Source organism: Spinacia oleracea, chromosome 4, assembly GCF_020520425.1.
Source record: "Spinacia oleracea cultivar Varoflay chromosome 4, BTI_SOV_V1, whole genome shotgun sequence".
In the NCBI taxonomy this organism is placed as follows: domain Eukaryota; kingdom Viridiplantae; phylum Streptophyta; class Magnoliopsida; order Caryophyllales; family Amaranthaceae; genus Spinacia; species Spinacia oleracea.
The window spans coordinates 158,573,343-158,595,805 of NC_079490.1; the positions used below are offsets into that span (position 1 = coordinate 158,573,343).

The window sequence follows — 22,463 nt, forward strand, 5'->3', positions numbered from 1 at the left end:
TATTAAAAGTAAAAGTTAGGTTTGAGATGATGGACGACTGCCTCAACTTTTAGAACAAATTCCATAACTTTAACCTATAAAACTACAACTTTAACACAAAAAAGTACAATGTGTGAAATAAAAAGAATGCACGATTCACATTAGCTGAAGAAAGGTAAAAATATAAAAGTCAAGCTTTTAGCAGTTAAAGTTAAATTATTAAAAGTAAAAGTTAGGTTTGATACGACGGAAGACTGTCTTAACTTTTAGAACAATTTCCATAACTTTAACCTACAGAACCACAACTTTAACTATTGCATGATTCACATTAGCCGAAGAAAGGGAGAAGTATAAAAGTCAGACTTTTAGCGGTTAAAGTTAAGTTAATAAAAGTAAAAGTTAGGTTTGAGATGAAAAAGATTGTCTTAACGTTTAGAATAATTTCCATAACTTTAACCTACAAAACTACAACTTTAACACAGAAAACTACAATGTGTGCAATAAAAAGATTGGATGACTCACATTAGCTGGAAAAAGGTAGAAATATAAAAGTCACACTTTTAATCGTTAAAGTTAAGTTATTAAAAGTAAAAGTTAGGCTTGGTACGACGGAAGAATATCTTAACTTTTAGAATAATTTCCATAACTTTAACCTACATAACCACAATTTTAGAATAAAGTAAAATTAATGTAACTTTTAACATAATATTCCTAACTTTTAACTTAACTTTTTTTTAACTTTTATTTCATGTTCCTCTATGTTCTTAACACAGCAACACATGAACATGAAAACTAAACACAAAAATATAATCAAGAAAACCTAAAAAAAAAAATTGTAGCCTTAAAACTAATTAAAACCCAAAAAATCACATCTAAAACAACAATGATTACTTATTTATTTTGTATACATTTAAAAATATGGAGAATAATTGACGTAAATATCGAAATTATTGACAATCGTATGTGTATGAGATATGATGATATGATTTCTTGATACTAGGTTATATTTTTAATTGTATTTTCATGTCCTGGTTTGTACAGATTGGAGAGCTTGCAGGTCTTGTCGTTGGATCGACCGTCTTATTTATCATCATGTTTGCTGGGTATAATCTATATCTTTTTTTCTTACTCTAATTAAATCATATGTTTCGAACGTAACATTGAAATCATCACAGCCAAATCGCAAACATTAAGTGGAAAATCATACTAAAAAACCTAAATCAAAACTAAAATTTCTAAACCTAAATAGCAAAATACCAAAGTACGAAAAAAATTGAGAAAAACACACAAAAAGGAAGAAAACTAACCTTGATTATGAAGTTGAATCAGTTAAGAACAATTGCAGAGAAATTCGCAGCAATATCGAAGAAAATCGCAGAACAATCACCAAAAAGAAGGAGAGGGAGAGGAGAGAGAAAAAAAGGATGAACCGAGAATGACGAGAGTAGAGAAAAAGATGAAAGGAAGAAAGCACGTTCCTTACTCACACGTGTGAGTCCAGCCCAAAATAATGAAAGTCAGTTAGTTGGGTTTGGTGTACAATAATTTATTGTACACCCATTGTAAACGAGATTTTGTGTACTTTTCGTGTTTTGTATCAGATTGGAAATCCATCTTAGTTAAGGTATGAGGGGATGGAAGATGCGGGCTTGCGGCCTCCTTCCAAATCTTCTCAACATTGAAAGGATTTGGTATAATTCTCTTCTCTTTCCCTCCATACCATAAGGAAACTAACAACAGAAATTGCCCATGAGTTTTTGACAAAATACAGCAATTTAGTTAACGACATAATAAGGCCGATATGTGATACTCAAATCTTGCAAGAATTGAAGTTTCTACTCGTCTGCTGCTAGTCTTGCTACTGTTCAAAAGCTAAATATTAACATTTATCAGAAAAAATTGATTCAATCAGAAACAGTGACAGAAAGTAAAATGCATAAAGATCCCATACCACTTACAATATTTCATCCTACAAATTCGTATTTACAAAAAGAACTACCAGCAACGCTGATACAATTCCAATTAAGACAGCAGATCATGTCAAAACTAAATCTTTCTAGATCTCACATACGTTTCTATTCACCACTGTTTCAGATAAATGTCAATAATACGAAGCAAGAAGATACAACTTGGAGGATGAAATTCCTAAATGAAGATTCAGGGGCCAGGGCCGCATGCGTGTGCAGTGTGCTGCAAGAGAGTACCAACTACCAACCGAAATGGGGGTCAGATTTTAAATCCCAGATATCAAAATGTACAAAAGTATATCCAACTTCCACCAATCATGCATGACTTCATATTAGAAGCAGCAATAGCTTCATCCTTCATGCCCATGTCTTGCTGAGACATCAGATGCAATTTCCCAGCTATCACTTCTACCCCTACTAGGGTGCCGCAGATCTGCGCGGATTGGAGCAGTATGATACTCCGAACGAACCGAACCCACATAAGAGTCACCCTCTGAACCATTATGAAGTACATTGCTTCTTCCACTGCGTATAGTATCCTCTATATCTTCAATACTACGGCGCTGTGAAATTTTTAGCAGATCTCCCCCAAATTCTAAGTCATCTTCTACCTTGGTGCGCCGGTCACCTGTATCATCCACAGTTTCATTTTCTGGGGTAGTACGTGGAGGTGGCGGACGTTGGACCTCTTCCTCAACAAAAGCCCGAAACTTGTTTCTTGATGGCTTGATCTTTGAGCATAACACTTCAGCAAAATTATTGAAACACCCTCGATTGTAGACATTAAGCCTGCTGTCAGTTCTGTAGCGGAAATTCTCATATGTCGTCTGTTGGACACATAATGAAAGTACATCAGGTGACAAGGAACAGTAACCAATTAGGGGGAAGGAGGGAGTGGGGCTTTATGGACCAATAGATAAACAAGAAAATATATGCATCATAAAATAAAATCGAGAAACTCAGATGACATAGCTGATCTACATGCAAGATAGATCACAAAATACTTATCAGACAAATTGCTCACATCTTAACTTTGAATTTTATTCACCAGCAACAATTGCTTGCAGACTTCCAACTCATGTAAATCTCCATCATGATAAGCAGTCAGAAGATAAACAAAGCCGCTTGCTAAGCGGACAAATGCAGTACCATATCTTAATCATTGTCATCATTCTCCATTTCATTCCCATCAGGTTACTAGAAATCATCATTGACTGGGATTTTTCAACAAGAAGTTTGTTGTTTATTAAACAGCTAACATCTTCTCCTAGCTAAATCATGTATAAGCTTCTTTGTAGTTCATAAGCCAAACTTACTATTCAGCCTAAGTAAAAAGGGGATCTAAATTTAGAACACCAAAATTGCTAGAATCCACCTATTCCTAGATAAATGAATAATCATTTCATTTGCAAAGAAAACAAAAAAAGAACAAATATTCCAGATTTGTGATGCATACACTACAGGACATCAAACTCAAAAACATGTAAAGCCCGTGTGTTTTACTCCCTCCTTATTCTATTAAATGGTGAACTTTCCTAAAGCGGCAGTATTTTATTAAATGGTGCACTTTCTATTTTTAGTATGCTTTTACATTGTAATAAGATATCTCTCTCCTCTCATGGTCCCCACCCCTCATCTATTTTATTATTTCTTCCTTAACTTTTACATTTTATAAATAATTTAATACCCCCATTATCTCTTATTATAATTTTTTGTTCCCCACTTACCCCACTTCTATCTTATTTTAATAAAATCAACTCACCTCCTTAAACTTGTGCCGGTCAAAGAGCACCATTTAATAAAATACAGAGGGAGTATCATCTATCACATTCAGATTTTGAAAGTTGATTTTAGTAAAGCCACTGCTACACTCACCCTCCCCACACCAAAAAGGGATAAAAAGAGAGAAATATATGAAGGGCTTTGTTACTCCTCTATTTGATTTGTCTCATCATCAATGATACACGTGTCACACACCTTTCCAAATACCAAACACACTAAGACCCTGTTCTTTTGAGTTGAATAGTACTGAATTGAACTGAATATAATTGCTGAATAATAATAATTGAATTAACTGAACTGAAAGTCGTGAAATTCAACCAAAAAAACAGGGCCTAAGTCACTCTTTGCATCAAAATGATCTTTTGACCATATAACAAAGGAATAAACTAGCATAGAGTCTAATAAAATGGTACAGTAAAAACCAATAAAAAATCATTGTCAAAACAGAGGGAGTAGAACAACATCTAAGTTAGGAGTACCCAGAATAGACATTTAGAGTCAAGAGAGATAACAGAGTCCCAGACTGCAGACGCTACATCAACACTCACTCTTTCAGCCTCTCCCAAAGGACTTGATCATGTAATCAAGTCAAAGAGTCTTTTTGTGTTAACAGGCCACTCATTCCAACAAAAAATTTAACTTGGCCAAGGATGACTTCTCATCAAACTTGTCATAGTAACTCTGCTTAGCCATACATGCAGAAGCTTAGAAAAGCATATGGTATCTTTCCCATAAACCCATGCATGTGTATTGGTGGACGGGGAGTGCTTGCCCGCAATATTTTAAATTTCAACCGCATAACTGCTTGATGTTTAGGGGAGAATTGCAGTTTGAATCTCGTACCTCATAGCCTTCTCAAAAAAATTCCATGGATGTTACATATAGCTTCTATGCAAGGCGCACATAGGCACATAGCCAATGCAACTAGTTTGTTCAGGATTGGTTGGCTACATCTATAAGGTTTGAGGGACTTTTCAGGTGAACAAGCAGCAATACAAAGAGAAAACATTAAGAGGTAACTTATGACAGAAAATACAAGCAGCCATGGAACATTCACAAAAATGTATGAAAAATACAGGGGTGAACGAAAAAACACGTAAATGTACTTCTCCAGATAAATATCCATGCTAGCATGACAAACCTGGTTTGTGCTGATAAGGTACAAATGGAAGCCAGTGAGTCCACCAACAAACCATAAAGATATGAAACAATAAGCCATGAGTATTACTGATACCGGCGAATGCCTCATTGCTCTCAAAACAGTATAATGGTTGTCATTCATCAGAACCTTCATATAGAAAGCTGAAATGACAAGCACATAAATGCACAAGAGAGTAGCTGAAGACACGAAAAGAAAGAAAAAACGGTAGTTACGCTGCAGGAAGAAAAAGGGACTTATCAGAGTTGGCTTCAATAAGGCAATTTACAATGAATGGTATGCCAAGAAGCATGACAGTTGAAAATAAAATATTACCAGTCCAATACACTGTCCAACCCAAGGGCAATGGTGGTCAAAACGCTCCACACAGTTGTTGCATATTGAGCAATGAGAGCAACGTGGTGGGCGATATAGCATACATGTGTCGCAATACTTTACCCTCACTGGAATTCCATTAACCATAACTTCTTTCGTGCGAGGAAATTGAAGGCCTGGTGTTTGTCTACCACCAGTCTCAACAACAGAAGAGTCATAACGGAACTCTTCTTCGGGTGGATGTGAATTACGGGGTACAATCCCTGGATCCCTCATAGAAGTGCGCAATAAGAGAACCAATACCTTTAATAAACAGCAACAAACATAAATCACATCATCAATAAAAAGTAGAAATCAGATAATAGAGTAATATATCATGATTACATAAAGATATACAGGCTGTTGCAATGCACCACACCAGCACTCCCACACTGAAAGTGTATGCAAAAAGAAGCAAGAAAGAGCAGCCAGCAGTAAAGGACAAGGGCACAGCAGAAAGAACCACAACAGCCTTGGCAGAGGGGTTGAACAACCTCCCTTAGTGGATGCAGCCCTGATGCTCATTAATATATTTTGTCCTAGTCAGTTTAATTGCTTTTGTCTTATTCTTAGAAGCAGTGTTTAAATAGGAAAGGGGGAAGGGAAACAGAATCATGTTAAGAGTGAATGGTTAAGTGGGAGAGTTGAGAGCCTCTCGAATGTTCTCTAAATTGTAAACAAGCTTTAAGCTTTATCCCTTAAAATTATAAATAACTTCCTCTATGTCTTGCTGTTTTCTACCGTTGACACTTCTGGTCCGCTTGGAATTCCTGAGTTCCTTGCACTTGGTATCAGAGAAGGTGAATGATGCCGGTCTCAAACACGCAACGTTTAGACGGCGTCGACCAGTCACTAGCGGAAGTCAGGGAGCAACTCGGTTCTCTGGAAGGAAGGTTTGATGGTTTAGCCGAGTTCATTGGGCGTATTGTAGCAGAGGCGGTCTGGTGGATACGGTGGCCATGTGGGACGGGCGTATGAGCCGTTTCAGAGATACTCAGATCGGCCAAATGGCGGAGGTTAGGGACCAGCAAGAGAGATTTCAGACGGAGATGCGTGAAATCATTGCCGGATACCGTGAAGAAGAAGATGACGCTGGGTATTCCATAAGGAAAAACAGAGAGGGTGAGGACACTTCTGAACCCCACGAAAGAGGAAAGGGTGGAAATTGGAGGTACAGGAAGATAGAGATGCCCTTGTTTGAAGGTGGAGACCCCGACGGGTGGATCCTGCGAAGCGAGAAATACTTTAAGGTGTGCCGTCTCACGAAAGAGGAGGAGAAGGTGGACGCAGCTGTGGTGGCGTTGAAAGGGGAAGCTCTACAATGGTACCAGTGGCAGAACGGCCAGTCGCCGGTTGTCTCGTGGGAGGATTTGAAGGCTCGCATCCATCAACAATTCCGACCGGCTAGTGGGGGGTCGCTACACGTGCAATGGCTTGCAACGGTTCAGACCACCACGGTCATGGACTACAGCGGCACTTCATAGAGATGTCAGCACCTCTGACCGACGTGCCAAACAGTTTGCTCATGGGACAGTTCATCAACGGTCTCAAGGAGGAGATTAAGGCGGAGGTGCGGGTTTTAAATCCGCTCACCTTGGAGAAAACCATGGATGTCGCCGTTCGAGTGGAAGAGAGGAACAGAGTACACAAAATCTTAAAAAAGGGAGTTTGGCGGTATCGGGTCAAGGGAGACCCGGATCCTTTTCCGTGTTTGGACGCGGGTCGTCAGCAAATAGGTTATATGGGGGTGGATCCGTGGGTGAAGGGAGTAATAGGACTCAAGCAATGGGCAAGGCCCAATCTTCACACCAAGTCGACTCACAAGTCCAAACCAAGGGGGTCCAACATCAAGTGTGGGTTCCCATAGCTCGGTGACTCTCAGTCGTTCTTTCCCCACCAACGTTCTTTCCCCACCAACAACAGACCGCATGGAGTCTGCTTCCGTTGTGACGGTAAGTGGGAGATCGGACATGTGTGTCGGAGACTCGGAGGAAGGAGTATAGTGTAATTCTTATCGGTGAAGAGGATGTAGGTCAGTGGGAAAACGAAGAAAGCCACGAGGACACGTTGGAGGTCGACGGTGGTGTGGGGCAAAGGTAACCCTAAATTTAGTCGTTGGTCTTTCGAACCCAAAGGCGATGAAGCTGATAGGGTTGATCGGAGGTCGCAAGGTGGTGGTGATGATTGACCCGGGGGCAACCCCCAACTTTATTTCGCTCGAAACAACCGACGAGCAGCAAATTCCAGTGAAAGAATCCGGCGGGTACGGGGTGTATTTGGGTACGGGTCTACGGGGTATATTTGGGTAATGGAGAGTAAGTCATGGGAACGGGGGTTTGTGTAAGAGTGGTGGTGGCGCTGAGCGACGAAATGGTGGTGTGTGAGAATTTTCTTCCACTCAGTTTGGGAAATTCGAACTTAATCTTGGGGATAGAGTGGTTGGAGAAGTTGGGAACTGTGAGTAGTAACAGTGCAATTCAATTCAGAGCGGAGGTCCATAATTTTGCGGGGTGACCCATCTCTGGCCCGATCCAAAATATCTTTGAAGGCAATTTTCAAAATGATTCGGAAGGAAGGTGGAGGGATGCTAATAGAGTTGAACGCATTGGAGGCAAGGACGGAGGAAAGCGGGGGAGGGGAATGTGAATCATCTCTTGTGAAGGGGATAATTGACGAGTTTCAGGCAGTGTTTGAGATTCCACCAGGGTGCCACGGCGGAGAAACAAGGAGCACAAAATCATTCTCCGAGAAGGGAGCGACCCGGTAGGTGTCCGAACAAACGGGCATGGGGACGGGTACGGGGACGGATACAGGAACGGAAAACGGTAAAATCAAAATGGCAAAAAACGGGTACGGCATGGATTCGGGTAGAAAACAAGAATTTAACTAAATTTTACAATAAGTAAAAAATAAAAAACAAAAAACAAAATAATAAAGAAAAATGAATAAAGAGGGGAAAATATCTACCGTACCTTTTTTAATACCAAGTCAGATGAGTATTATTATAACCCTTTAAAAACAACTATAATTTAATTAAAATAAATAAATATATAAAGAGAAGGGTCCACTGAATGTATTGGAATTTGGCTACAGTTGTAACTTGTAAGCCTTTAAGTTTTAATATATAAAGAAATAATTAAAAAAAGCATAATATTATAAAATTATAAAGAAATAAAAAAGAGAAGTATCTCTTTGTTATCTCCGCCAGCTTTCTTCGCAGTTCTTCTTCTTCGTAGACCTTGCTGAGTTGCCGGTTGCTTTGACCGGCGATGTAGCAGCTTTCCAGCTTCGGCCGGCGAGGGAGAAAGAGTATGAGACGACGGAGGCGGCCGGCGGATTCCTCGAACTCTCGAATGAGAACTGTAGAACAAAATCGCAGCGAAGAAGAACCAGCGGCGAGGGCCGTGAGAGTGTGAGACGACCGACATCCGGCGAGGGGAGAAACAGCCGGCGGCGAGGGAGACGACCAACAGTCCAACAGCCAGTGACGCAGGTGAGAGGGAAATTGGTGAATTTGAAAAATAAAACCCTAAAATGTGAATTTGTTTAGGGTTGGGTTCGTGATTTTGTCCCCAAAAATGTAGCCACCCGTCCCAGGAACGTACCCATCCGTACCCAAAATCAACCTGCGTACCCATCTTTTGGATTCAGCTTGGGGACGTATTTTAGGCGTACCCGTACCCGTACCGTACCCGTACTCGTACCCGGTACGGGAAACGGCACCTCCCAGGCGTACCCAGGCTTCATAGGATAGGATACCAGAAGGATGAGATCAAAAAATTGATAAAGGAGATGCTTTCCGCCGATATAATCAAGCCCTCTACGAGCCCTTTCTCCAGCCGTGTGTTGCTTGTAAAGAAAAGGGATGGTTATTGGCGTTTTCGTGTGGATTATCGAGCACTAAACCGAGAAACAATTCCAGACAAATACCCAATTCCGATAATTGATGAGTTGTTGGATGAGTTGCACGGAGCCACAATATTTTCCAAGCTTGACTTGAAGTCGGACTACCACCAAATTCGTGTGAAGGAGGAGGACACACCCAAAACACACTTCCGAACTCACAAAGGGCATTACGAATTCCTAGTCATTTCGTTCAAATGCTCCTGCCACATTCCAAGCACTGATGAACGAGGTGTTCCAGCCTTTTCTCAGTAAGTTTGTATTAATGTTTTTTGATGATAATTAAATTTATAGTAGTAATCTATGTTGCACGGAAACGGGTACAAGGACTGGTACTGGTACTGGTACGGATACGGGGACGGAAAACGGCAAAATTAAAATTGCAAAAAACGGGTACGGCATGGATTCAGCAAAAAAAAAAAGTCTAATTATATCCATCGTTTAAATGACAAAAATTTGGGTATTTAAATCCCCAAACTAATTAAAAAGAAAGAAAAAGAAAATTGGGATAAAAATCAAACAAGAGAAAATAAAACAAAAGGAAAGAAAGTAAAACAAAATTTTAAAGCAAAGCCAAATAAGTGCAGACCCGTGTTTACCCCCTACCCACAAAACGCGTACTTCGCTCTTTTATTCTCTTCGCTCCTACTTCGCGTGCTGCTCCGCTTTGGCCACCATCATCGCCGTCCATCTCATCTTTCATTGCTCATCCCTTCGACTGGCGAGGGGCGAGGAGTTTCTACGGCCGACGACTCTTGCAAATAACCGGCGGCGGCGGCTTCACCTTAGCAAGGGGAGAGATCTTGATAACCCCCACCAGTGATGAAGAGTTGCTACGGCCGGCGAGATCTTGACTACTAGTTGCTACGACCGGCGGCGAGGTGAGAGATCTTGATAACCCCCACCGGTGACGCTTCAAACTTCAAAGATACGATGCCAGATGAGAGAGAAATTGGTGAATTTGGAAAAGAAAACCCTAAAATGTGAATTTGGACCTCAAAGATGTCATAATACCTGCTGGGTACGTGCCTTCTTCAAAAACGTACCCAGCCCGTCCCCAAAAACGTACCCAGCCGTCCTCAAAAGTCACCCGCGTACCCGCCCTTTGAATTCGTCATGGGCACGTATCCTGGGCGTACCCGTACCGTACCCGACCTAGTACGGGATAAGGCACCTGGAAGGCGTACCCAGGCTTCGTAGGTAGTAATGATGTAGGACCATATTAATCATTTGAAATTGTGCTTAAGAAGTTGCTTCATCATGAACTGTATGCAAATTTTAAGAAGTGTGAGTTCGCCAAGGAAAAGGTGGCTTATTTGGGGCATGTAGTATCTGGAGATGGTGTTTCAGTGGACATGGAAAAAATCAGAGCCATGTCTGATTGGCAGGTTCCGCGAAACTTGAAGGAGTTAAGGAGCTTTTTGGGGCTTACGGGTTATAACAGGAAGTTTATCTTCCATTATGCCCATATTGTTCAGCCCCTCACCGAGCAACTCGAGAAAGACTCTTTTGGGTGGTCGGATAAGGCCACAGAGGCGTTTGAAAGACTGAAAAAGGTTATGTGTGCAGCACCGGTCTTGGCAATGCCCAACTTTCATAAATCGTTCGTAGTGGAAATAGATGCTTCGGGTTTTGGGTTGGGCGCGGTTTGATGCAGAAAGGAAGACCCATCGCGTATTATAGCAGAATCTTAGGGCCAAGAGCACGGTCTAAATCGGTGTACGAAAAGGAACTTATGGAAGTGTGTCTATCCATCCTCAAATGGAAGCATTATCTCTTGGGTCGACACTTTGTTGTGAGAACCGATCAACAAAGCCTCAGATTTATCACGCAACAAGCAGCGGTGGGGGCAGACTACAAAAAATGGGTGAGCAAGTTGATGGGTTTCGACTTCGAGATTCATTATAAACCGGGAAGTTCGAATCGGGTAGCTGATTCCCTGTCACGGAAAGAGTATGGGGAGTTTGAATTTGGTTCCTTGGTGTCCACGGTTGGGGTTCAATGGAAGGAGTTGGAGAAGGAGGTCAGTAGGGATAGATTTATTAGCAGTATAAAGGCAGAATTGCTAGCAGGTCAGAAGAAAGAAGAAAGACAAGTTTGACTTAGTGAATGGGCGGTTGTTGTACAAGGGAAGGTATTTTATCCCTAGAACTTCTTCCATAATTCCTGATTTGCTGCGAGAATACCACCGTTCTGCCATTGGTGGTCACGGGGCGATGTTAAGACTTACTTACGAATTGCCCAGGAATGGTTTTGGGGTGGAATGAGGAAAAGAGTGGCCGACTTTGTGAAGGGTTGTGAGGTTTGCCAAAGGAACAAGCTGTCACAACAGCGACCAGCAGGTCTTATACAACCTTTACCAGTTCCTTCACGTGTTTGGGAAGATATCTCGATGGTTTTCATAGAGGGGTTGCCCTTATCCAAAGGGATGGACTCAATTTTGGTTGTGGTGGATCGTCTTACCAAATACTCGCATTTCATTGGCCTAAGGCACCCTTTCTCTGTTGTGTCTGTCGCGGAAGCATTTGTAAAGGAGATCGTTCACTTACATGGATTTCCCTCCTCCATTGTATCCGATCGAGACCGAGTGTTCTTAAGCATATTCTGGAAGGAGTTGTTTTGCCTACAAGGTACTGCCAGCTTATCATCCACAAACGGATGGACAAACAGAGGCTGTTAACAAAAGGCTCAAAGCGTATTTGAGATGCTTTGCATCTGAGAAACCCAAAACTTGGGCTAAGTGATTGGCCTGGCTGAGTTTTCCTATAATACGACTCCTCACAGCTCCACAAAGGTGAGTCCATTCAAGGCGGTTTACGGGAGAGAACCACCGGCTGTAATCAAGTTCAACCGAGGTGAAACAGTAGTGGGTAGTTTGGAAGAGGGTCTGCTGGAAAGAGACCTTATGTTGGATGAGCTGAGACATTAAGTCGCAGCAGTATATGCAGGACTTGGAGAATCGCAAGAGGAGGGATGTGCAATTCAAAGTAGGGATTTAGTCTATCTAAAACTCCAACCCTACCGTCAGAAATCTGTAGCTCGGAGACCCTTTGAGAAGCTAGCAGCACGCTTCTATGGCCCCTTTAAGGTGTCATACAAACTGCAGCTGCCCCCGGAGAGCAAAATACACCCGGTATTCCATGTGTCTCAGGCAGTGGGAAGCACCCTAACACCCATACCCATCCCAACCCAACTAACTTCTGATTTGGAGTTGTGTGTGGAACCAGAGGAGATCAAGGAAGTGAGGACAGTGCGCAGGAATGGAGAGCATGTGATGGAAGTATTGCTGAAACGGAAAGGGTTATCTGAACTCGAGTCCACTTGGGAAGAGGCACAGCTGATTGCGCTCCGTTTTCCTGACTTTCACCTTGAGGACAAGGTGAAAATTTGGGGGGGGGGGGTATTGCAATGCACCACACCAGTACTCCCACACTGAAAGTGTATGCAAGAAGAAGCAAGAAAAAAGCAGCCAGCAGTAAAGAACAAGTGGACAGCAGAAAGAACCACAACAGCCTTGGCAGAGGGGTGGAACAACCTCCCTTACTGGATGCAGCCCTGATGCTCATTAATATCTTTTGTCCTAGTCAGCTTAATTGCTTTTGTCTTATTCTTAGAAGTGGTGTTTAAATAGGAAAGGGGGAAGGGAAACAGAATCATGTTAAGAGTGAATGGTTAAGTGGGAGAGTTGAGAGCCTCTCGAATGTTTTCTAAATTGTAAACAAGCTTTAAGCTTTATCCCTTGAAATTATAAATAACTTCCTCTATTTTTTGTTGTTTCTCCACCGTTAATACTTCTGGTCCGCTTGGAATTCCTGAGTTCCTTGCAGCTGTGCATCATACATTCAAATAGGAATTTTTTTATTTTTGCTACCTTTTGTTACCATTTTTGTTTTTACTACTTTAAGTTTTACAACTCTAAATTTTACAACCTTAACTCATATTTCGTTGAATTTCCAGCCATGTCTTTAAATTATTATCCGATGTTTATTTATTTTCAACAAAATCCAAAATTAGGTTAGGTGAAATATGTATCTCCGATCTAATTGGTGTTCACTTAAGGAGAATCAAGCTACCAAAATGTGTTAATTTTGATTTTATTTACATAGTTAGGGTTCATATGAAAATTGGGGAATTTCATAATTGAATAAATTATTATAATTGTACACAATTAGGAGTACTCCCTCCGTATTCATATGCTAGTCCCTTTTGGAAACTAAGACAATCCACTATAAAAGACACTTGTCACATGAATCTCAAAGGAATCTAACCCAACGTGTGTAAGAGAGAGAAATAATTAAAGGGTTTAATGGGATAATTGTTTACTTGGTATTAAACAAATGGGCCATTCCGATATTTACTTATGACGAAATCGAAATTACAGTTATGATATAAGGGTATATGGGGATAAATATTGGACATAAGTAAAGATTCCAAAAGGGACTAACAAAAAAAAACTCAATACGGATAGAGAACTAACATTCAAGAATGGAGGGAGTAGGTTCATATTGCACTCAAATATGAAAAATTGAGTAGAGAGGAGTCCACAAGGTGAGAAAAAGTAAAAGAAATCGGTGAGTGAACCTCACATGGCCGGAAGTTTGCCGGAAAACAAGTTAAGGTAACAACATTCAGTGAGTTACAAAACTTAAGGTAGTAAAAAACAGTAGTAAAATCGAAAAAGTGGTAAACGAAAGGTACTAAAAATCAAAAAATCCACGATACTACACAAAAAATACTCCTAAACATTTTCCAGTCAAGACCCAAGCCAAGATAAAACATGAAAAGTGACCAATAATATGGACAGACTGTGGTAAATACAAACATAGTTTTGATGGTCAGCAATCAATTCGGCATTCTTCACTCTAAACTCTAAAGTACACATAAAATAAGATCTCAACCAAGACTGCACAGACTTGGGCAACATATAGCAGTTGAAAATGGAGAAATTAAACATATAAGACAAGAATAAGGTCCATCAAATGTCTTACCCATATTGTAAAAATAATGGCTACCACCATGATTGCATATCCAGCATTATATGAAGCAAATTGGTGACGGAGGTTCCATGCTACAAATATACAAAAAAAAACAGTTGGAACAGCAATCAACAGTATGGTGGCAAGCAGTGATTTAGCATCTGGCCCCAATACTACTCGTCCACTGAAAAGAAATATCTGCAAATGTCAATAGAATTGATTAAAACACCAGAAATTTCAATATCAACATAGTGACATACTTCGTACTAGTTAACACTTGAATCACAAACAAGAATCTCAAGGATCATAGAAGCAATAGAACATTCTGCCTTCCTCTGTTATTGATTTGTTTGGAGAGGAAGGGGGAAGGGGTAGTTGAGAAAAATAGAACACACGAGGAAGTTATTGAATAACAATACAAGAACAGCAGGATAAACAGTAATTCATGGAGTTAACCCAATAGACAATGCAAGGGAGAAGACTTGCAGGTTTGTCATCAACACTTTTGTAGGGGAACATGCCTTAAATTGTACTGCACCTACAATGCTTTTTCATAGTCCCCTTGATTCACCTAATAGGGAAAAGTGGGAAAAAAAGGACCTACCAGGCTACCGATTTTTATCATCATATTATAGCCGCAAAGAAGTGCATAATTGGAGTTAGAAACACATCAATGATTCAGAGCTTCCAGCAAGAAAGATTATGTTCTAATACAAGAGGAGACAAAAGGCAATGTGTTTCTTTCTTTTTTTGAGAGAGAACAAAACAAAAGATGCTGCTTAATAAATAAATATAACACAGCAAAATCATCCTGGAAAACAGGCATACATGCTCAGGTTCATAAAAGGGACCACTACCAAAATAAAGTGGAATGTGCTCACACAAAGTAACATTTCTACTAACTAATAACTAGTCTTTCTACTAACTAGGAATTCTGTTCCTTAATATTTCTACTAACTAGGAACTTGTTTCCTTAATAACGCTGTATAGGTTAAAGCATACCGCTTGTTCAACTCTGGAGCATCATTAATACTTTCATTTATAGGTATTCAATAAAATTGTTCATATCGTAATCCCAAAAAAGGTTTTTATATAGCCTAAAAGGAAAAATCATAAGACACTAAATCTGCAGAAAAATATAAAGCATACTCCATCCAATTGTCAACCATTAAGCGTACTCCATCCAATTCACAAGTTCAACTGCTGGCTAGTGGCTAGTAGTAAGCTCCTAAGAAGATACAAATATCTCTACCAAAAGACAATTAGTTGTATAGAATATTTTTCTTCTTCAAGAACTGTCAGCCACAACATGCAATATAGACTATACCTCAGTCAGACTTTAAAAAAAATCATGAGAAAAATTAAGCCAGAGGAGAGTGATTGGACTAGCTTCACTAGATAGTAGAGCTGGTGGCTGGTCAAATTAAGCCAACATGAGAAAATTATTTCTCTACTTCAAAGCAACCAAAAATGTTCTGATTCACTATCACGAATAGGAACAGGAAAGTTATACTTGAAAACTCTTTATGGCCAACAGAGATGACGACAATATCCAAGTAATTAAGTCAGAAAGCATGAACCCTTATGGCGGCTTTCAGAAAATAGCCTTCTTATCTTCCTGAGAAAATAACTCATCGAGAAACAATATACACAAAGCTTAAGTAGACTTGGATCCTGTTCTTTTAACTTAATTCTATTGAAATGAAATTTATTTTCACAAATTTAACATAACAAAACTGAAATTTGCTGTTCGAAACTGTTATTTACTAATTGAAACTGATTCTTGCTGGTTCTCTAGTGTTTTTCTCTTATGTTGTACAATACTTCCTCTTTTTTAGTTGCACCATTTTTTATCAGTCTCAAACGCCCCCAATCTTTGACCATTGAATAACATTGTTTTGTATTCTGAACTTTTGATACTTAATACTCCCTCAATCCCTCCTTAATTTCTAAAATATATCACTTGCATGGGCACACAGTTTTAGGAAACTCGTGCATAATTATTTATTTTATTGTGCAAGTGGACAAGTAGATAACTTATTTGTTCTAATAAAACAACAACGAGGACATTGATAGAGATAGCATGTGAGAAATGGTGAATTTTTTAATTATTTAAGTGAAGACCACGAGAGAGAAAGAGGGAAAAAAAAAAAAAAATATATATATATATATATATATATATATATATATATTGGAATGAGGTTAATAAAATTGGTAGAAAATTACCAAGTGTAGAAGTGATGCATGTAAAAATAACATGGACAGAGTAATATACATCATGTGAATCTAACAAGGTCTCACGTGATAATAATTTTATGTTAGTAGAAAAAAGCTATTAAATCACAAGTTTGACCATGAAAAGAGAAACTGTGCAACTGGAAAAAAGGAGGAAGTAGTTAAAACTGATTCCTGATAACCGAACCGCATTTTTACTGATTGAAACTGATGATCACCGAGAGTTGAAGGGAACGTACTCTTGACAATCGAAGAGATGAGAGGGAACAAAGAATATGAAGAGTTAGTCATTTAATTAACCAGTGCAGCCACCAAATTTCCCACACTGGAAGAAAGGGCGTGGCCAGACATGAAAAGGGATACTTCAAGCATAATTCTTGATAAGGCCAGTTCTAAAATTGACCAATTCAAAATTTTATTGCTCGTCGTTTCCTGTTTATTAGCCAAGACACACAACTAAACCTGTAACCTGACAGGCTGCCATTGAGTGGTGTTGAAAGCGGGTCAAACTAAGGTGTTCCTTACTTCCTTACCCTTAAAATGCATCCAGTTAACCTTCAAAGCTTCAATTTTAGTTCTAAAATCTGGATGAAAAACAAGATACTCTTTTTCTAGTTTTAATTAGCAGTTCTGTGTACCAGAGAAGTTTGAGATTAGACTCATCTAGTCTAAAATTCTAATAGTGTTCCCTCTATACCAGGAAAAATGCCTTACGCTTTTTTTTTGAAAAGCTCGACCAGCGATAAAAAGTACTTCCCAATTTCTAATATTCTGAACCTTTTATTTGGGGAGGACAGAGGGGAGGGGAGGAAACAAATTGGTTTTTCTAATCTTACTTTCACAACTGCCTTCCTAATTGTTTTCGTTACCTTCTATGCCGACATGCCTATGTAACAGCTTTTCTTGACTAGTTCATGGTAGGACCTATGTTACTCGGACTCCGGTATCATTTTTGACACGGTTAGTTAATTAGTTATAATATGTCTTATTCAAAACCCCACATCAAAGTAAAGCTAAGGGTCTAAAACAAACAGTCTCTTACCCTATTTTCTTCCAATCCACAACACAGGCAACGTGGGAGATGTTACTACTAGTAAGCAAAGTTGTGATTTTGGAGAAGAAGTAATTAGTAGCATATTTTTATTCTAGATATATAGGAAGATTATGCATTCATCCTTTGACCACAAAGGTCATCCAAAATATATTTCACTTACAAATGTAGCCACCTAAGCAGAAAGCCAGGAACTGAAGAAAGTCAAGGGTCTGATTTTCTGCTAAAAGTAAGTAATAAAAGGGTCCTCATTAAGCTGATATGATAAATGCTTCATAATAGCTTTTCCAAGAAGACAAAGTGTTTTAGTTAATCAATTTTTCTCTGTGATGCTACAAAATTGCAGGTAGCTTGTTTTTTTGTTTTTTTGTTTTTTTTGAGAAGAACACCAAAGAGGCATTAGCTTTCATTAAACGCAAGACAAAAATCCGAAGCAATTACATTCTCTATGGCACTAGGAACACTTCCAACCCACACTTTAGTAGTGTAGTCAATCGGGTTATAGTGAGCCATTATATGTGCCGCCTCATTAGCTTCTCTATAAACATGGGAAAAACTAACAAAATCAAACAAAGAACATAACCGTAATATCTCACGCAAAGTAACACCCAAGTACGAGCCTTCGGGATTTCCAGCCTTCAACTTTGTAATGATTGGCAAGTTGTCACTCTCCACTATCACAGCTTTTTCATGGCATTGTAAAGCAATTTGCAAGCCAAAAATTATAGCTTTTGCTTCTACAATATCAACAGGCCATTGGTGCTTTACTTGCAGGTAGCTTGTTTTGCATTCAATATGCCCGTCGCAGGACTCCAGCGATGCAGATAAACACTAGTTAAGGAGGAAGAAGTAGAAAGGCTAATCACAGTTTCAGTCTCAAAAGCAATAATGGTCACATATAGCAGAAGTGTACTTTATTTGAGTGTCGAGTAAAGTGTTTCAGAGAAGGTGGTAGCATGTTTTTAAATTGTCCATATGGGCCTATTATCTGCAATATGCCCATATCAGCTCTACATTAAACATCTGTAGCTGTCCTTTATAAGTCAAGAAAAATCGTCTTGGAAAAATAAAGAAACGATACGTATTTCCCAATACATTGCGTGTCAGCCCGAAAAGCAAAACAAATTTCGCACTTGCCTCAATAAATAAGACACACAAAGTACTAGGTTGAGAAGGCAAAGTGCACAAGATATGCAAAATGCTGCAGATCTCTATACCTTTTTTCCACCAGGGGGTGGTATTAAGGAGACAAACTGCTCTACTAATGTTACTGATTTTCAGCGTAAAAAAAAAATTATGAAAATAGAAATGCCAACACAGAGCACATGCCTTTATTTCAAGTTTTACCCAAATCAAGCATTTGGCCTATATGAATTCTTCCTTCCCCAAGGTAGGATGCATCTAGGTATCATTTGTCATAGTCATCATTCACAAGATAAAAGAGATCACAGACAATATTGGTAGCAACTAGCAAGCTAACGATACATTCACAAAATCTGCACAATATCCTAAATCCTTGATTGTGTTTGGAGGCAAGAGAGTTTTAGGCTTGATAAAACAGTCACAATACTCACAAATTAAATTAGAAAATTGGTTTTTAACTTAAATAGTGCGCACGAAACAACTGAAACAGACGCATGAGGTCATATGGGTAGAATGGCAAGCTCCTCACATTCTTATTATTCCTTTTGGGGAAGTCGACCATGGGAGGACCTACAAGTTCACATTGGGGAGCAGCCCCGTCCCACTTCTTAAAAAAAATAGGACGGTTTTTGGTCTTTGCAATAAGGGAAAAGGAAAATGTCCTCCTCTTCAGGTTCTAGGAAAATGTCTTTTACTTTTGTACTCCCAAAATCAAGAAAAGAACGGCAAGGAAAAGATAAAATTTTAAAAGAAGATAAATTGCCAATTTAATCTAATGTAATTTAAAGCTTCTAGATACATCACCAACTTTAACACACCATTCCTTCAGAATCCAAGTAGGTATATTTCTTTCTTATTTTCTCTCCAAGTTCCAGTCTATCCATGCAAATCAAAGGCCAACCCACCATAGAACAGAGATATCTCTTGGGTTCTTACTTGTCAAGTTCAATAAAAACAGTCCACCCATGATATAAATACCAAGTTCCAACTACGAGAGCACAAAAGATAGTATTTGGCATCTATCATCAAAATGGGATTCTTAACCCCACTCTCGCGTTCAAAGACAATCTAACAAAAATTAAAATACAAATAAATGACCTCTGCTCAAGGTAAAAATAAATTACCAGCATTGAAGTATAAGATTGCTAAATCTAGTTTCTCCAGACTAGTCTCTCTTCTAGTCTGGAGCAACGACAAGCAGAAAAGTCTGTGTTTGAAAGTTTTATAGGACAAGGACCAAAGGCATGCTACTTCAGCATCACTAAGCAAGTAAGCAATTGTGCAAACACGAAAACAAGCACATGGCCAACCAAAAGCTGTCAATCAACAATTCGAATCGTTGTTGTTCACTGAATGCAATATAACAATTGAATTCAACCAGAAGGACTGGCGAGCATTTGACTTTCAAGAATTGAAAAAGCGGCATATGTTTCGAGTTTATAACACTTAGGTAATCTCAATGAGCTTGAAAATTCATCATCAACATTGATATATCACTTCAAAATTGGCGCAATCCTAAATCTTCAACAAGATTCTGCCACTCAAGAACCCACCCAATACTGCAATCTTTCACCTCAATACTAGTAATTAGACTAGTTACCATGACCTGCTAATTTAGAAAGAACCCTAAGTAGTACTGTATCCTCCCTAAGTAGTACTGTATCCTCCATGTTCATGCCCAAATTCGAAACAAAGAGAAAAAAATCCACCATAATTTAAACAAAAAAATCAACAAACCCAATAATTTCGAACATCAACCTGCCATTTAAAGCACAGTGAACTGTAATTCAAAAAAAACCATTTCCCAAATTCATGGCCAATATGCAGCGAAGAGGGGAAAATACCCAGCATAATTCTAACAAAAGAAATACAACAACTCCACTAATTTCCACCATTAAAATGCAATTTAAAGCATAAAATCCAACTTAATAAATATACATACTAAAGAGAAAAGGGAACAGTAAATCAAAATTGGATGATTGTAATTTATAACCCTAGCAAAAAACCCAAACACAATGTAGAATTCTTACATTGCTGCCCTTCCAACCTTGATAAACGCGCTTTTCCATGAGGAATTCAGAAGTTGTTGAGGAAGCCTCTCTATGCTATACTTGGATTTTCAAATTACCCATATCAAAAAAATCGAAATTTCCCTCTCTTTCTCAAAATTTAGGAGAGAGAAGAGATGATTGGAAAAATAAAAGGAGAGAGGAAAAACGATGTGTGAAAAATCTGAAAATGGTTTAAGAGGCGTCGGAATAAGAAAGTGGGTGTTGGTGGTGCCGGAGCCTGCGGTTGGGAGAGGGTGGTGCTATTCCGCAAAATGGAAAACCCCAACCAAACACGCCCCAAAGAACTTTCACAATAATTTAATTTAACCAATGTATACTTGTCGTCATCAAGTCCTCAATTTACCAATTGAGGTTGGTATGAGCGGTTAAGGGTTAGTTGCTCCTTCAGGTGCGTTCTGTTCAACTTATTTGACCTAAACTTATCTGAACTTATTGGAACTTATCTGAACTTATTGAAACTTTTAATATTAATAATAATAATAATAATAATAATAGATTGTTTGGTCTCCAGTCTCTTGGTCTCCAGAATAGATTGCTTGGGCATGGTGGTGACTCTGGTTTGGGCCTTGCTTGTGACTTAGCTTTAAATAGCTTTCGGGATTTGTGTCATTTCGATCCTCTCGATCTCTGCCGTGTGGTATCAGCCCCCCCCCCCCCCCCCCCCCCCGTTTATGAAAAAGTTGGCTACAGTGTACTTTGATGTGGTAGAGAAGAAGATGATAGCACAGCACAACCCGAGTTCCAGAGAAAAGGCTATACTCATTAGCAACCGAGCGGCACACTCCTTAGACTTCTTGAGAGCCCTCCCAATTGAGGGGTTAGGGCAGACGATGCACCCAAGACAATTCAGGTGTGTTTTGTGCTATCGCCTTGCGATTCCTATGTTTCATTCTGACTTTACTTGTCCTTGCTGCTCTTCGAAAATCATAGATCGTTTCGGAGATCACGCGGTGCATTGTGGTAATGATGTTAGCCTAAAATTCCGCAATAACTTGGTTCGAGATGTGTTAGGGGATATCTGTTCGCAGGCTGGGGTTGTTGTGTAACACCCTAATAATTCCTTGCTTTTATAAAACCATTTTTCAACTTAAAATAAAGGAATTACTAAAGTATTACCGCCACCGTGATAACGGTTAAGGCTATTACCAGAATTACGCAGCGGAATTAAATGTCAACTAACTTTTAAAAACATAATTAATGAAATATTGAGGCCTCCTACAATTTGGAACCATAATGGCCCAAAACCCAAAGTATAAATAATTCAAACGTTTCAAACATAATTAAAGTAAAGTTAAATAGTTCAAAATACGAAAACATGCAATTCTCTCGATCATCCCAAGCCACATGATTTCGATCTACCAACCTGCTATTTTATTCTACTCCTCATCAATGCAAGTGCAAATGATAGATCATCATAGGGTCAGTAAGGCAAAGGTCATGACCAGAACACACAAAGCACGTAGTCAGCAAAAATTGAGTACTTACAAGCATAGGGTGAATGAAACTAAAACATGCATCACTCACTAAATGCTAATCAACATGCAAAAGCCATATAATAATTAACAATCAATCATGAATACAAGAATCGACTCTTGACTCGACTCTTGACTCACAATTTAATTAGAATAAGCTTCGAACGGGCCAAAAGAATATCCACAAAGGGAAAAGGTGATGGGAGCCAACCATACACCAAATATAATAATAATAAAATCGGGCCATACCGAGTGTCGGGCCATACCGACGGAATTCCTGCGCATAATATAAATGAAACAACGTCTTGTATCATTAGTAGGAGTACGAGCTTTCCAGCAAGACTCCCCCCATTGTTCATACTCAAGGTAT

General features: G+C 39.2%; 1 protein-coding gene across 1 annotated transcript; it reads right to left on the bottom strand.

The window, feature by feature from the left end:
* Window positions 1-1,897: 1,897 nt before the first annotated feature.
* Window positions 1,898-20,913, bottom strand: LOC110777956 (protein S-acyltransferase 8). Its single transcript, XM_021982526.2, has 5 exons — window positions 20,580-20,913; window positions 14,133-14,318; window positions 5,203-5,505; window positions 4,870-5,103; window positions 1,898-2,773 (listed from the first exon to the last, which is right to left on the bottom strand). Exons 1-5 carry the CDS (start codon window positions 20,616-20,618, stop codon window positions 2,297-2,299), a joined length of 1,239 nt encoding a protein of 412 aa, XP_021838218.1. The 5' UTR covers window positions 20,619-20,913; the 3' UTR covers window positions 1,898-2,296.
* Between the last annotated feature and the right edge of the window lie 1,550 nt (window positions 20,914-22,463).